This window comes from Nelumbo nucifera, chromosome 2 (assembly GCF_055504915.1).
Source record: "Nelumbo nucifera cultivar China Antique chromosome 2, China Antique-T2T, whole genome shotgun sequence".
Lineage (NCBI taxonomy): Eukaryota > Viridiplantae > Streptophyta > Magnoliopsida > Proteales > Nelumbonaceae > Nelumbo > Nelumbo nucifera.
In genome coordinates this window covers 86,410,054-86,427,835 of record NC_142650.1, presented here as the reverse complement: position 1 = coordinate 86,427,835, position 17,782 = coordinate 86,410,054, and the positions used below count along the sequence as shown (strand labels likewise).

The 17,782-nt window shown below is 40.1% G+C and overlaps 1 protein-coding gene across 1 annotated transcript; it reads left to right on the top strand.

The window, feature by feature from the left end:
• Nucleotides 1-649: 649 nt before the first annotated feature.
• On the top strand, nucleotides 650-2,275 carry LOC104589031 (uncharacterized). The gene is made up of 2 exons (XM_019196254.2): nucleotides 650-1,261; nucleotides 1,307-2,275. Exons 1-2 carry the CDS (start codon nucleotides 650-652, stop codon nucleotides 2,273-2,275), a joined length of 1,581 nt encoding a protein of 526 aa, XP_019051799.2.
• Nucleotides 2,276-17,782: the final 15,507 nt, after the last annotated feature.

Sequence of the window (17,782 nt, the reverse complement as noted above, 5' to 3'; positions counted from 1 at the left end):
CACAGTTCGCTGATTGAGGAAAGAAGTCAAGCAACATCGCAACCAGTCAGCATCACTCCCATCTCCCGGGGTGAAGTCGGCTGCAGAGATCATTGAGCCATCTAACCACGCTAAAGAAGAAGTCATGGCCAATATCGAAGAGAGAACTCTTAGAGAGCTAGCCGCACTAGATCTGCACCAACAACCACTCTGCATCGAATATGCAGATCTAGCGGTACCTTTCGAACTCAAATCTGGTCTTATCCACTTACTCCCTACTTTTCGTGGACTTTCAGGTGAAGGTCCCTACAAACACTTAAAAGAATTCCATGTAGTATGCTTAAGCATGAAACCTCAAGGTGTTACCGAGGAACAGATCAAGCTGCATGCCTTTCCTTTCTCATTAGCTGATAAAGATAAGGATTGGCTTTACTACTTACCCTCCGGTTCTATCACCACATGGAATGATATGTAAAGGCAACTTCTTGAAAATTTCTTCCCTGCCTCCCGAGCTACTAACATCAGAAAGGAGATCTGCGGTATAAGACAATTCAGTGGGGAAACTCTCTACGAATACTAGGAGAGATTTAAGCAACTCTGTGCCAGCTGTCCGCAACATCAGATTCCATACCAGCTCCTTATCCAATATTTCAACGAAGGGTTATTGCCGATGGATAGGAGTATGATTGATGCAGCAAGCGAAGGTGTGTTGGTGAACAAAACTCCTACCCAAGCAAGAGAATTGATCTCGAACATGGCAGCCAACTCTCAACAGTTTGGCTATAGGCTCAACCCTCCAGCCCATGCTAATGAGGTAAACATCTCTTTCCTAGAACAACAAATTGCAAGTCTGACCTCTCTTGTCCGTCAAATGGCTGTAGGTAACATGCAAACGGTGAAGGCTTGCGGGATTTGTTCATCTACAGGACATCCAATCGACATGTGCCCTACACTTCAAGATGAACCCTATGAACAAGCCAATGTTGTTGGAGTTTTCCCACAGAAGAAATACGATCCCTACTCAGATACCTACAATGTAGGATGGAGGGAACATTCGAACCTTAGCTATGGAGCCAAGCCCTTCGGCTTCCAACAACAGCATCAACCTAGACCGCCGGTTCCACCATATTCGTCTTCCAACCCAGGTATGTCTCTAGATGAAATTGTTAAAGCACTTGCAACTAACACTCAACAATTTCAACAGGAGACAAGGAGAAGCATCCGAACCCTAGAGAATCAGATCAACCAATTGGCAACTGCTATGAGTCGAATGGAATCTCAAGTATCAGGAAGGCTATCCTCCCAGACCACAGCTAATCTGAAATAGAATGCTAGCACAATCACCTCGAGAAGCGGGAAGGAGCTGAATGAACCTAGGGAAGAAGCATCTAAAGATACAACTAAAGAAGAGAAAGAAAACGAGACACCATCACCTCAAAAAAATTCAAGCGGAAAGCAACCCCAAGCCATAGTCATCACTCCACCTTTTCCTAGCCGATTTGCAAAATCCAAGGAGGAGCAAGACAAGGATATTCTCGAGACATTCCGCAAAGTTGAGGTAAATATCCCCCTCCTTGATGCAATCAAGCAAGTACCCTGCTATGCTAAATTCCTCAAGGAGTTGTGCACTATGAAGAGAAGGCTGAAAGGCGATGAGAAAGTCCATATAGGAGGAAATGTTTTAGCAATTCTCCAAAAGAGACTACCCCCTAAATGCAAGGATCCAAGTATGTTCACTATCCCTTGTAAAATAGGAAATGTCCAGATCGAAAAAGCAATGTTAGATCTAGGAGCTTCGACAAATGCCATTTCCCATTCTATTTACATGACCATGAATCTCAGACCACTGAAAGAGACGGGTGTGATCTTACAACTCACTGATCGATCTACTACACACCTGAAGGGGGTTTTGGAGGACGTCTGGGTCCAAGTTAATAATCTGGTCTTTCCTGCCGATTTCTATGTGATTGATATAGAAGAAGATGATTCTTCCAATCCAACTCCAATTTTGTTGGGAAGGCCATTTCTTAAGACCTCCAAGACTAAAATCGATGTGCATAAGGGGACACTTACCATGGAATTTGATGGTAAGATTGTTAAGTTTAATATTTATGATGACATGAAATATCCTACTGATGATAATCCTGTTTATTCCGTTGATGTGATTGATTCTTCAGCACAAGAGGTTTTTAAAGTTGATGGGAAGGATGTATTGGAAATCACCATTAGTAAGCATCCTGATGGGAATGATGTATTGGAAGGTCATCTCTTCAGTTTGGTGTCTATCACTATTTGAAACAACAACAATATTGGCACTCCCTGCCTTCATATTATCAAATTTCTTTTGAAATCGAAGAGGAAGAAACTCAGGATGCAATTTCCAACACTTGTCTTTAGTGTGTTTTGGTTTCTTACAGTACTCACAAATAATTTCTTTCTTCCCTGAGCTACTTGGAGTCCTTGCAACTCCCATGGGTTTCACTCCCATATTAGCAAAGTGATCATTTAGACCAGCCCCTTGGACCTGGACAAGTCTCATGCATTCTTCACTACTTACCAAGGCATAGGCTTGAGACAGTGAAACACTATCCTTGGATAAAATATTTTGCTTTGTGATGTCATACTCTGGATTCAGCCCTGTCAAAAACTCAAACACCCTGTTTCTCTTAACAAGTTTCCTATAGGTCTCAGCATCATTAGTGGTGTCCCAGGCTACAACTTCTATCAAATCAATTTCTTGCCATAAACACTTCAGTATTGAGAAATACACAACTAATGGTTTCTCTCCCTATCTCAAATTCTTCACATCACTTCTTAGCTTGTAAACCCTGACCACATTTAATTTCTAGGAATAGGTTTCAGCAACACTATCCCAAATTTCCTTTGCTGAATTCATCCACAAATAGTGTTGACTAATCTGCAGTTGCATTGAGTTCACAAGCCATCCAATAATAATATAATTTTCTTGCATCCATTTTTCATATGATGGATCATCTTTTGAATGAGCCTTCTTGCTCCCGGAGATAAAACCCCATTTGCCTCCACTACAGATATGAATTTTTACTGATTGTGACCAAGCCAGATAATTAGTTCCATCTATCTTGACTGTGGTCACAGCTAGTAGAGAGTTTACAAAGGCTCTCAAAACCTGTCTGTATTCAGCAACATGCTTGTTTTCAACTTCTGAAGGGTTCATCTTCTTAAATACTTTGAAAATAACTTCTAACAACTTCGAATAACAACAAATGAAGATAGAACAAAAACTGTGTTGTGAGCCAATCTCTATGTAGTCGTACCATCTATCTGCGTCACACCCGGAAGCTGGGAGAAATAGAGAAATCTCAGTCGCTCCTTGTAGACTTCACAAAACATCAATCCACTTGATTTGATCTTCAAGATGAAGGATGAGAAGATCTTCAGTCATTGAGCGCTCAGGTCAAACTCCCTGTGGAGCCCGCAATCAGATTTCTCCAAAAAATTAGGGTTTTGGGCAACACACTTGAATCTATTAGGAATACGACAAAACCAGTCCCCTTCTCTCCATAAACCACTAATAACTGGGCTGAAATAGGTTTCTTTAACTATTAATACGATTAAGTTCTCCATACACACTGTGTATAAGAAAAAAAGAGGTGAAAAGAGGGAAAAGTCAAACCTGGCTCTGATACCAAGAAAAACAACCTTTTGAAAAGAAAGGACTGTTTAAAAAGATGTAGAAAATCAATAGAAAGTAGCAGAAATCAGGTTTCAAGAAGAGAGAAGAAGAAGAAGAAGGTGCAGCAATTAGGGTTTAGAGAGAGATTTTTGAACATTACCTTCTCTCTTACACCCCTAATTCCATTTCATTAAGTTAAACTTTAATAATTTACAGAGAGGCCCCTATTTGGGCAAAAAATTAAAAAACATAGCACAAGAAAGAATAAAGCCCAGATTAAGGCCCATTACAACAAAGAACATAAAAAATAAAAAAGGATAAACAGCCTATGGGCCATTCAGCCCATCTTCTCTACAGATCTATAACAAACAATGGTAGTATTGTGCTTTTCCATACTTTGAGTTTAATGGAGCAACTCTCTCCAGCACAATTGTGTAACTAAAACTCATGTCTGAACCTGTGCCAAGAGCTGTAGCAGTATGCTTTTGAATGATCTAAATTCAGTGGAGTTATTTTTTTGGAATTTAGTTCTTTCTTTTATTTCTTAAAAAATCAATATGAAGGTTCTTGCAAGCATAAGGCTATGTGGGGGGGATTTTGTTGGCTGATAGATTAAGGATGGCCTCCTTTTTCTTTGCAGTAGGGCATTTGGCTAGAGTAATTAATGGGAGTTGTGGTTCCCACTTCTGGGTCCATACTCAGCCCTTGAAACACCTTGGGGTGCAGGACAGGTTGGAATAGGCCTATTTCCATTTGAACTAACCTCTTCCTTGCCAGCATACCAAGCTACTTGCCGCCATTCTATTGCTGATAGTTGAGCTGGTTTATTACTCTTTGGTCAATTCTGATTTGATCTACCACTGGTTTTACCAGAGGTTTAGTTTCCCTAAAGAAGTTAAGCTTGTCTGCGGTCCTGGGGACTGACATGAAGTTGCTTGGGTAAAGGGATGTTAACCGTATGTAATGGGGTTGGGAAGGAGTTGTTCTCGGCCACCCTCACAGATCACCACATCGTGTGATAGGTGGATACTGGATCCCAATATTCACCTTTGTTCAGAAAATAAATAGACAGCTTGCCTTTTTCCAAGCTAGCACGGTGGGTACTCTGTAACCCAAGCTAGCTAGAGCCTTCATTGGATAAGGAACTTAGGATCCCTCTCCTGTCAGCATGCTAAGGCAATAGCATGGCTGTCATGGTTCTTGTCTTGAGTAAACTCTAACAGAGGGAGGGTTTGTCATTGTAGTGTCTGCTATTTGTTTCTGAAGTGGTAGCTGCTCCATTTTGACCATGCGAAGCTTTAGCGCGAGACCAGGTTAAGTTAATCCAGGGCGGCTGATTGTACTAGGGCCAAGGTCTCATTTCCCATGAAGAAGCAATTCTACCTTGGTCCCTATTGGATTCTGAAGTGGTCCACTGAAACTTGGTGTCAGGAGATGTAGTCGGTGCTTCATCCCTTCTGCTTGCTTGGTTATGTCTGAGCACACCTGGCCAATAATTTCCTTGGGCAACCAGAAATCACCAATGACTAGTGTGCCCTCTGAATCGGTCAGGTCATAGCCAAAGGGGTCAGTGGGGGCATTTGTTTTCGTTAACAGTTTATTTTCTTTAGTTTATTGGTTATTTTCAATGTTGTTCTAGAATAGATAATTGGTTGTTTTTCTTCTTTTTCTCAAATAGCAATATAAATGATGGGTTTGTTTTGTGATTGTTAGTGACGCAATATTTTATTCTATTCTATATCGATCTTGATCTTGTTTTCATTTATGTTTCTGAAGTTATGCCTTGTTGCTATAATGCGTTATTCATCATCACTAGAATTCTAGAACCCACTGTCCCATTAGGAGAGAGCCCGGTACAATTAGAGCATCGGGACTAGTTAGGAACCTGATGAGGCAGGCGGAAAGCTCTCAGCCAGTCACCAACCTGAGAAGCCCTTATGGGTGGAGGCCTGAAGACTGGTGGCCTTTCAACCATGATCTAGATACCACACCCCAAATCCATGCGCATCATTTTTGTGTGCTAACCAAGACTCTAGGGTCAACCACCGTGTGTGTGATACATTTGCATGATCAATTTCAAAGGGCCCTATTAGGAGTAAAAAAAAAGTAAAAATATAAAAAAGGAGAAAATCCAAAAATAAAAAAAAAGAGAAAATCCAAAAAACACAAAAAAAAAGGAAGAAAAGAAGAAAACTACAAAAACAGCAAATAATAAAAAAATGAGAAAATCCAAAAATCCAAAAAAATGGGAAAATCCGAAATAAAAAAGAATAAAAAATCCAAAGGATAAAAATGGAAAATTCAAAAACCAAAAAGGGGGGAAAAGAAAAAATCCAAAATACGAAAAAAAGAAAGAAAAAAAATCCAAAATATAAAAAAAAAGAGAACATCCAAAATCAACAAAATAAGGAAAGTCAAAAATACAAAAAGGGGAAAATACAAAATACAAAAGAAAAGAGAGATTATAAAAAAAAAAAAAAGAGAAACTAAAATACACAAATCTGAAATAAAAAATGGAAGAAAATTCCAAATGATTAGAAAATTCAAAAAACAAAAAAGGAAAAAGGAAAGGAAAATCCAAAATAAGAAAAAAATAAAAGGTCCATAAAAAAGGAGAAAAGTCCGAAACCCCTCCTAAAAAAAGAGAAAGAAGGAAAAACCCAAAATAAAATCGGGGTATCGCAATGAGCTAGCAACCTATATTAATTGCCCGAAAAATCTCTTGGTGATGCCAGATGAACAGTCAGCTGATTTGGAATTATTGATATCGAGAAGTGAGACTAAGCACCCAGTGAAGATTTCAATAAGGCTAAAAAAGGGAAAGCAAATGCTCTACTGTTAGCCGTAGCAGGATATTTGCTCTTTCCTATTGACTTACAGAAAGTGAATCTGGTACTTATAACAGCACTAGAAAAATTCCAATAGCAGAAAGATGAAGAATTCACTCTGGTTCCGATGGCATTGGCTCATTTAACAAAGGGATTGACAAACTTAGTTACAAAGAGCAAATGGCCTTTCCAGGATCCCATCCAACTCTTGCAGTTATGGTTAATGCAACACCTTCCTGCTTTGATAAGAGTGAACAGCTATCAAATGGCCTTTAGACCTATGTATCGTATCAATAAGATTTTGCTCACTCAGCCAAAACCGCGGTTCCAAAATCACCTCTCCCAGAATTGTCAAAATTACCAACTCTTGTTTGTCCACCCTTATCAGGTACGTAGCCTAAAACTCATATGAAACGCCCCATAGTAGATGTGTATATGGTGGCGTCCCTAGAATTGCAAGAGTTGAGGGAGTGCAATGCCCGAGAAAAGAGAAGATCTCTAAGCACAAGGATAAAATGAGTGCCATTGCGAGAAAGGAAATCAGGCAGAAATGCGCATTGGAATCTCAGAATTGTAAGCTCCGAGAAGAAATTGAGAAAAGCCAAATCTTGGAAGGTTACCTCTAAAGTCAACTCAAGGAGGTAGAAGAAGAGAGAGACCGAAATAGTGATCAACTAGCTGAAATGGTTTTACAAAATCTCTCACTCAAAGATCAACTGGAACGAGCTCATGAAGAAAATGTGGCAGTCCAGCGACAGTATGCTGATCTCAAGACAACTATGGATAATTATGTCGCAAATGCTTTTGATGTCATAGCCCAGATGAAACAACGGATCGAGCATCTAGAGTCCGTTTTGAAGAAAATGGGCATATAGACCCTTCATCTCTCCCTTTCCCTTAAGCTACATACTTTTGTCTCTCATGTTTGTAATTAGTTTATTTTGGTGAACTGATGTCTACATATGCATACATTTGAAAATTCAAAGGCTTACTTCATTTTGTTGGTCATTTCTCGATCAAGTTACGTGCCCTTTTATCTTCCGCTCATCCCTTGTAACAAAAGAAAATGCAATGTTTCATGCAAAAAAATATAATAAATAAATAAATAAATATAAAAAATAATTAATAATTAATAAATAATAAAACATTAAATTAAAAAACACAAAAAAGATCAAAAATAAAAAAAAACAACAAAAATAAATAAAAAATAACAAAAACAAAAACAAAATAAGTAAGGAGAAAGTTACTAATTGAGTTTTGATGGCCAGGAGAGAACACCATTAGGAAATCCTAGGCTCACAACTCGGCGCGTAATCACCAGATCAGTCGCGTAACTAATGGCGGAAGAATCACATCGGAATGAAAGTACCATTCCACCTTATTCTACAGATTCATTTGCTACATCGGACTTGAGGATACCGGCTTCGATCCCATACACTGAATACCTCAAACTTCAAGAGCAGTTAGAAGATGTAATAGCCCAGTTCATGGCTTTCTACAAAGAGCATAACCGATCAGCACCATTTCCTTCCTCTTCCGCAAATCCAGATACTCAACCACCATTGTCAGGAACCTCACCCGCTAGCATGCCTCCCAATGCATCAACCCCTAATACCACTTTAACACCCCCTTCCTTTACATTCACCGCTTCATCTCAACAACCCTCACCTCAATCATCTTTCAACTTTGCACCTCCGCCTTCACCAGTCTTTAGTTTCTCAGAACAACCGTATCATCAGCTCTCTTCTCAACCGACCTTTATTGAACAATCTAACCATCAAACCCCATGTCAACCCACCTTTAGCTTTCCAGGGCAGGCCTATACTCGACCCTCATGGGAAGAGTTGCTCGCAAACTCATTTGAAGATCTTCTGTGGGGATATGTTTCAATACAGGTCTGATGAAAAACTGCTAATGCAGATGTTCCAAAAGAGTTTGACAAGTAGTGTAAGAACATGGTTTGCCAACTTGGAGGAGGAGGAAAATCATGGAAAAAATTCTCAGAAGCATTCCTGGACCATTTCTCTTACAATATGGAATTGGTACCAGACTGAGCCGATCTTGATTTGATGAGTCAGAAGTTAGGGGGATCATTTTTGGATTATGCTTATCATTGGAGCGAGGTAGCAGCTAAGCTCAGCCATCCCCTACCTAAAGAGAAAATGGTTAGGACTTTCATTAGGACATTGAAGGATCCCACTCACACATTATTGGTGGCCCAACCATTGAGGGACTTTAGTGATGTTGTCAAGGGCATTTTGAGGATAGAAGAGTCTATGCATCATGGGCGCATGAACCCCGTAATAGCTGGCGCAGGAAACCCAACCGGTTCTACTCCTGGACCAAGGAGACCCTCACCCAGACCGAAGGCTAAAACTGAAATCCATGCAATCTCCACCTATGCCCTTCCCCAAATTGGCTTTGTAGCCATTGTTCAATCTCATCCCTCACCTGTTAGACCACCTTTAGTAGTGAATCCTCCACCTCAACCACAACCACCTAACCCGGTGATGCCCTATCAACCTGCACCTACAGTAAACCTCCAACATCCCCCTCCTAGGTACAATAATGTGCCTCCTATCTATCCCCCAACAACTCCCCCATGCCCTTACAGGAGAAGGAGAGAGTTCACCCAGATTCCATACCCAAACTCCCAACTATTACCCACCTTGGTCCAAGAGGGATATTTGTAGTTGATGAAGTGGAGGTTGCCTACAGAGCCTAGACCAAGGAATTACAATGAGAATGCATATTGTGCATTTCACCAGGGACCCGGTCATGCCACTGACCATTGCTGGCCTTTAAAATATTCCATTCAAGACTTGATCGATCAGAACCTGATTCCATTTAATCTGGTGCTTGATCGTCCTACTCAGCCAGGCATGGGAATAACACAAAACCCTCTACCCGACCATAGAGCTGGTACTAGTTCATCCATTATCATCATAGAATGTGGAGAAGAGAATTTTGTTGATCCCAAAGAAGTCATAGACCCAATAAAGGACCTCATCATCCCAAGCCATCCAGTGGGTCAGCTTGACACCTTTGTCCTCACCATAGAACCCAGAAGGCCTCCCATCATTATTTCTTACCCTTTGTATGGAAATCAATACTTCCCAACAACACTCCATCGCCCACCTCTTAGACCCTTTAACTTTCCACCCCAAAACCCTTCTTTCCTCCCTTTGAAATTTGTTTACCAAGACACTGACCGGGTCCCTAAAAATTACTTGGTGGGGCCTATGGTAGCTCATATGCAAGGTCCCTTCGAAGGAGAAGGCAGGGCCCTACTACGGCTAGGAAGGATTATGCCTTCAAAGGCTGACAAAGGAAAAGCAAAGGTAGGGGAGACATCAGAGGAAGTTAGGTCAAAGGAAAAGGAAGCAAGAGAGGAGGATGAACTTCGAAGAGCTATTGAGAAGTCCAGATACAATGTGGTGGACCAATTGGCAAAAGTACCTACCCAGATATCTATTCTTAGACTTCTCCTCACTTTTGAGCACCATCGTTTACAGATCATGGAAGTATTTCGGAGGGCTCACGTCTTTCCTAGTATTCAACTAGAAAAGTTGGCACAGATGGTTAGTATGATTCTGGTACCCAGGACCTTCACTTTCTCTGACGATAAGATCCCTACAGATAGCACATCTCATAATTTACCATTGTGCATCACAGTGGTATGTAAAGGAATGAGAATCCCCTTAGTGTTAATTGACAATGGGTCTAGTTTGAATGTGTGCACCCTTGGCACCCTACACGCCTTAGGCCTTGGAGAAAAGGATGTAGTGAAGCGACCTATGACCATCAGAGCATTTGACAATTCTATTCAGTCAAATCTGGGGGACATCAGCTTAGACATTACTATAGGAAAGATTACCTAACAAATCAGCTTTGAAGTATTGGATATCAAGGCTTCCTTCACTCTGTTGCTAGGACAACCTTGGCTTCATGTGGCTGGGGCAGTCCCTTCATCCCTACATCAAAGATTGAAATTCGTACATGAGAATGAGCTAATCACAGTTTTAGGGGATAGCTAGATCACCCTTACAGGAGAATCCTTGGTTCAACACATGGAGGAAGGATGCAGATATTATTCATATCAATTGAAAGAAGTGAAATCAATTGAAAAAGTGAAGAGAGAACAAGGAGAAAAAAAAAGAGTTGGCTCCGCATTTGAAGATGATGGCTAAGATGAAATTTAATCCAATTGGGGGTTCGGGGAAGAAGCAACAAGGGCAAAAGAGTCCACTTAAAGCTAGGGAATTGGCATGCAGATTCGACCTTGGGTGCAAGCCTGATGAATATGATTTGTTTGGAAGGAAGAAAAAGAAAGCATCATCCTTAAGCACCCCGATCCATTTTGTTAAGGTCGGAACCCCATCTAAAGACCAAACTCTCAACATCCCAATCCCTTCAACCCAACCCGAGTTTACCGAAATCCCGGATCTCTCTGCCCTCTTTATTGAAGAGGAGGTTACTCACTATATGGGAAAGAGCTTGGTATCCCCCCGAATTGCCGAAGATAGCTGCAGTGACCACAATGTAAATCAAGGTTTGGTCTTCACGATCGATTGGTCTTCCATCAAAGTTCCGAAAGCTGTCATACTCGGAGAAGCATAAGAATCCTATCCTCAACTCATTTTTGAGACCTCAGGTGGTGACATTTGTGCAATTGATTAGGATGACTGTGTCGACCCAACGTATCTTATTCATCCTTGCATGGAAGAAGTCGTCAACTAGAGTGCCCGTCCCATAGTTTTGGGAACCGGCAATGAATCTGAATCTTTCTCTCAGGTTTGATTATAAAGCTAGAGTGGAGGAATCAATGCTCTCTATCCCACTTCCATACATATCGAGAGTTTTTGATACATATAGTTTCCCCTATGATGCTTAGTGTCATTCAAAGACACCTACGGAACTACGTCAGGCCTGATCCTTTTAAAAAGGGTACGCAGTGCAGCCCATATCACAAGCCCAGACCCTTGCATAAATAAATTTTTATTTCTCCCCATTACTTATTCCTCTACCTTTCTTGTTCCCAGGAACCAATTCTTTAGCCATACGATTTCAGTGTTGAGTTAGATTTTGCTCTCATGGGTATTGAACAAGAGGATCCTGATGAGGAGGTTCCGAAGGAACTTCTTGATCAAGTTGAGCGGATTGAAGAGAATAAGCCAAAAGCCGAATCTGAGATAGTAAACCTGGGTACTGAGGATGAACCAAGAGAAGTATTGATTGGAGTAGATCTTTCTTTCCCCAAAAGGCGGATTTGATAAGGCTATTGCGTGACTACAACAACATTTTTGCTTGGTCTTACAAAGATATGCCTAGTTTGGATACTGATCTGGTGGTTGACAAGATCCCCACTTTCCCTACTATGAAGCTGATCAAGCAAAAGATTTGCAAACTTAACCCGAAATGGCTCTTCAGATTCAAGAAGAGGTAAAAAAGTAGTTTGAGGTCGGATTCATAGAAGTGGCTACATACCCAGAAGGGTTGGCTAACATTGTCCTAGTACCAAAGAAAAATGGTAAAGTCCCGATGTGTGTTGATTTTTGTGACCTCAATCGAACGAGTCCAAAAGATGATTTTCCTTTGCCGAATATTGATATCCTTGTGGATGACACAACTGGACATGAAATGTTTTCATTCATGGATGGCATTTCAGGGTATAATCAAATAAAAAAGGATGAATTAGATAAAGAGAAAACTACTTTCATTACCCCTTGGGGACCTTTCTGTTATAAGGTGAAGCCTTTTGGGCTAAAGAATGCTAGGCAACCTATCAACGAGCTATGACCACCCTCTTCCACGACATGATCCATGGAGAAATGGAGGTTTATGTAGCTGATATGATAGTGAAATCCAAGAAAGCTAAGGATCATTTGCAAGACCTTCGCAAATTGTTTGATAGACTCAGGCACTTTAAACTTCGGCTTAACCCTCGGAAGTGCATTTTTGCGACATAGTCAGGTAAGCTGCTTGGGTTGATAGTTAGTAGGAGGGGAATTGAAATAAATCATACCAAGGCTAAGGCCATCATTGATATGCCTCCACCCAAAACGGAGAAAGAAGTTCGGAGTTTCTTGGGTTGTTTGCAGTATGTTCGCAGATTCATTGCACAATTGACCCCCATCTGCGAACCCATATTTAAGTTGCTTAAGAAGATCACTCCGGTAGTTTGGAACAAAGATTGTCAACCCGCATTTGATAAAATCAAGGGATATCCTGTTCATCCCCTTGTGTTAGTATCTTCGATGCCAAGTCAACCTCTCCTTATGCATCTTTTAGTTCAAGAGAGTTCAATAGGTTGTATACTAGGCCAACATGATGAAACTGGGAAGAAAGAAAGGGTCATCTATTACCTGAGTCGAAAGTTTAATGAATATGAAGGTTGTTACACATTGGTAGAGAACACTTGTCTCACCCTCACCTGGGCTTGTCAAAAGTTGTGACACTACCCTATCCTTCTCATATCTACAATGGATCCTTTGAAGTATTTGTTTGAAAGGCCAGCAATTACCAATAGGATTTCCAAATGGTTTATGCTCATATCAGAATTTGACATCACATATGTAACCTAAAAGGCAATTAAAGGTCAGGCTATAGCAGGTTATTTGGTAGGAAGCCCTTCCACTGGTTACGATGCTTTGGTGACAAATTTTCCAGATGAATCCATCTTAGAGGTACATGGCTAAGATTATGAGAGATGGGTTGTTTACTTCGATGGATCCTCTAATTTGAATGGTTGGGGAGTAGGTAATATTCTTGTACATCCTGACGATTTGCATTATCCTTTTGCTATTAGCCTGGATTTTGCTAATACCAACAATACATGTGAGTGGGAGGCTTGTTTGATAGCCCTTCACATGGCAAAAGGTTGGGGTATCAAGGAAGTGGACGTTTTTGGAGATTCCTTCTTACTCATCAGCCAAACCAGAAGTGACTAGGAGGTCTAGGATGATCGGCTGACCCTTTATTATAATTGCCTTCAAGATGTGTTGAAGAGCTTCAGGAGTGTTACTTTTAATTATTTGTCTCATCAGGATAATCTTTTTGTTGATGCCTTGGCAGCTTTGGGATTAGTTACAAGATTTTTGAAATAGGATAATGTTGAACCCATTGACTTGTATAAGGATATGGAACCTGCATATAGGCGTAAAGTATACACCTTCACGGTAGACGAAGAAGAGCTTTTTGGGAAACTGTGGTTCTATGACATTAAGATTTTTTAGGAGTATTAGGTTTTTCCAGAAGGGGCGGATACCAAGGACTGAAGGGCTTTGGGACGGTTGGCTAGCCAATTTGTTCTATCTCAAGGGATCATGTACAAAAAGTCTCCCGGATTACCTTGGTTGAGGTGTTTAGATGAAATGGAAGAACAAAAGAAGTGCACGGTGGAATCAGTAAGCCTCATATGAATAGACACATGTTAGCTAAGGAGCTCCTTCGAATGGGTTTTTTCTGGATAACAATGGACGAGGATTGCTATAAACATGTCAGAAAGTGTCATGCCTGCCAAATATTCAGTAACAAGATTAATGCACCACCGTCAGAATTATATTGCTTTACATCTCCTTGACCTTTTTCTATTTGGGGTATGGACATGGTGGGCCCGCTTCAGCCTGCTTCTAACGGATACAAATTTGTATTGGTGCCTATTGATTATTTTACCAAGTGGGTAGAGGCAATGACCATCGCTCATCCCACAATGAAGAAACTGGTGCAATTCATTCGCAATCATACCACTATTAGATACGGGGTACCTCATGAGAACATATCTGATAATGGAAAGAATTTTGTTAACAGAGAGGTAAAAGTGTTTTGTGAACAATTCAAGATCAAGTAGCTTCATTCTTCTCCATACCGCCCTCAAATGAATGGTGCAGTAGAAGCAGCAAATAAGAACATAGAAAAAATTCTGAAGGAGATGTCCCTTTCTCATATAGAACTTCCATCTGCACCTCAACTGGGGCAACCCCTTATTAATTAGTGTATGGCATGGAAGTAGTGCTCCCTGTGGAAATTGTGGCCTTCTTTAAGAATCTTGCTACAAGTAGAAATCCCAGAAGCTGAGTGGGTAAGAGCGCGATATGAGTAGTTGGCACTCTTAGATGAAGCCCGATTGACAGCCTTGACACATGTACAAGCCTACCAAAGGCAAATGACATCCATCCTGGTGGTCTGGCCCTTCGTAGAACAATTAATTCCAAATCAGCAAGACACTAGGGGCAAGTTTGCTCCAACATAAAAAGGCCCATACATTGTGAAGAGATGTTTGTCTAGAGGGGCCCTCATATTAAGCCGAATGGATGATGAATATTTCCTTGAGCTAGTTAATCTTGATCAAGTGAGAAAATATTATACTTGAACATGCGATTCTTATGTATATGATATATGCTCCCCTTTGAAATGAAAGGAGGCCTACTTTGGTCATTTTTTTTAGCCAAAATAAGTCAAGTACCTGTGTTCATACTTTGATTCACTTGTTAGCCCTTTCAGCTTGTGAATAAACTCTCCTCTTCATGTAAACCCATCCCAATAAGGAATCGCTATGGTGAAACCCAGTCAGAATATTAAAGTAGAAACTCAAGAACTCCTCAAGATTCCTCCTTTTTTTTTGGAAACTTGTGTGTTGGGAAAATATGATTAATTATTGAAAAAGGAAAACGGGGTAAAAAAATAGAGAAAAAGAAGTAAAAGAAGAAGTAGAGAAAGCAAAGTGAAATAAAAGAGGAAAAGCAAGATAAGGAATTCAAATGTGACTAGGCAAATTAGCCATCCTACCTCATTCCTTTCTCTTCATAAAGAAAGAATCTGTTAGTTATACTCCTCTCCAATTTCGTTCTCCATGATCAAGGATTCATATGGCATATACATTTGAAGGGCATCAAAAGCATCCCCACCCCTTTTAGCAATGATGAGAGTAGAGAGAGTGGAGAGAAAATACCAAATAAGGTGTGGCCTGAAAGGGTGAGTTGTAAACCCAAAAAGGGCGCCTCGAGTAAAAGCATCAGGTCATGGCAATATCCAATTTCGCTGGCCCAAATGAAAACCAGAAATGACTCCGTGGCGCAACAATCAGGCGACACCCAGACATGGTGAAAACCTCCATGTGAGGCGCTAGGGGCAAAAGAGGGTAAAGAAAGAAAGAAAGAAAGGAAAAGAGGTCATACTTGGTGTAGTATCATGTCTTCTTTTTGAGGAAGAGGGATGGTCAGCTTGTTTATTACTTCCAAAAGATCCTCAACACCCAATTTGCTATAAAAAGTATAGGCACAAGCAAATTTGATTCATTTGCTCTACCCAAGGAATCTATTAGTATCACTCTCTTTTTCTTTCAATTCAGTTTTTTCGTTCCTCCATATTTGTTTTCACTCACTCTGGTGTTTCAGGAAAACCTACGGAAGAATCAGAATTCTCATTGGGCACAAGAAAATTTTGGGGACGTCGTTCAGGTCAATTGCACAAACATGCCCTCTTGGATCCCGAAGGGCTAAGGTACCCCAATGGTGTTAGATCTTTTTCTTACATGTAAAAAAAAAGAGAGGAAAAAGGACAAATAAAAAAATAAAAAAAAAATGGTGATAAAAAAAAGAAGAAAGAGCAAAAAGTGCTTGAAGATAGTGGACTTAGTATGGAAAACGACAGAGATGTGCAAAAGCCGCATTTAATTCCAAACACTGAAGTAATTAAGAAAGTTTCTCGATTTTCAATTTATACAACGAAGAAAGTTTCATATGCTTACCTTTTAGAATACCATGTGAGGTTAAAAATTGCATACCCTGAATTTTTGTTGATTTCCCAAAATACAATGGATTCTTTGACTTTGCAACATGGCATACCCTAAATTTTTGCTGATTTCCCGACATACAATGGATTCTTCGACTTTGCAACATGACATATCATGACATTTTGTTGATTTCTTGGCATACAGTGGATTCTTTGACTTTGCAAGCATGGCATATCATTTGCTGATTTCCTGGCATACAGTGAAATCTTCGACTTTGCAGCATGGCATATCATGATTTTTTGTTGATTTCCTGGTATACAATGGATTCTTCGACTTTGCAGCATAGCATAGCATGACTTTTTGCTTGTTTCTAGACATAAAGTGGATTTCTAATTACATCGTGGCATAGCGCGCTTTTTTATTGTTTAAAATTTGCATCATGGCATAACATGACTTTTTGCTAATTTTTTGGCATAAATTGGATTTCTGATTGCATTGCGGCATAGCGCGCTTTTTTAGTTTAAAAATTGCATCATGGCATAGCATGACTTTTTGCTAATTTCCCAACATAAAGTGGATTTCAGATTGCGTCACAGCATAATGCACTTTTTAATAGTTTAAAAATTGTGTCATGGCATAGCACGACTTTTCATTGATTTCTCAACATAAAGTGGATTTCTAATTGCATCACGGCATAGCGCACTTTTTTATAGTTTAAAAATTGCGCCATGGCATAGCATGACTTTTCGCTGATTTCCCAGCATAAAGTGGATTTTCGATTACAATGCGACATAACACGCTTTTTAATAGATTAGAATTTGCATCATGGCATAGCATGACTCTTCGCTTGTTTCCCGGCATAAAGTGGACTTCCGATTGCATCGCGGCATAGCGTCCTTTTTAATAGTCTAAAAATTGCATCATGGCATATAATGACTCTTCGTTGATTTCCCAGTATAAAGTGGATTTCCGATTGCATCGCGGCATATGCGCTTTTTAATAGTCTAAAAATTGCGTCATGGCAAAGCACGACTTTTTGCTTGTTTCCCGACATAAAGTGGATTTTTGATTGCATCACGGCATAGCGTGCTTTTCTATATATTAGAATTTGCATCATGGCAAAGCATGACTCTTCGCTTGTTTTCCAAGATAAAGTGGATTTCTGATTGCATTGCAGCATAACATGCATTTTAATTGTTTAAAAATTTCGTCATGGCATAGCATGACTTTTTGCTTGTTTCCCGGCATAAAATGGATTTCTGATTGAATCGCGACATAGCACGCTTTTTAATAGTTTAAAAATTGCGTCATGGCATAGCATGACTTTTTACTTGTTTCCCAGCATAAAGTGGATTTCTGATTGTATCGTGGCATAGCGTGCTTTTTAATAGTTTAAAAATTGTGTCATGGCATAGCATGACTTTTTGTTGATTTTCCAGCATAAAGTTGATTTCCGATTGCATTGCGGCATAATGCACTTTTTAATAGTCTAAAAATTGTCATAGCATAGCATGATTTTTTGTTGATTTCTCAGCATACAGTGGATTTCCAATTGCATTGCAGCATTGCATGCTTTTTAATAGTTTA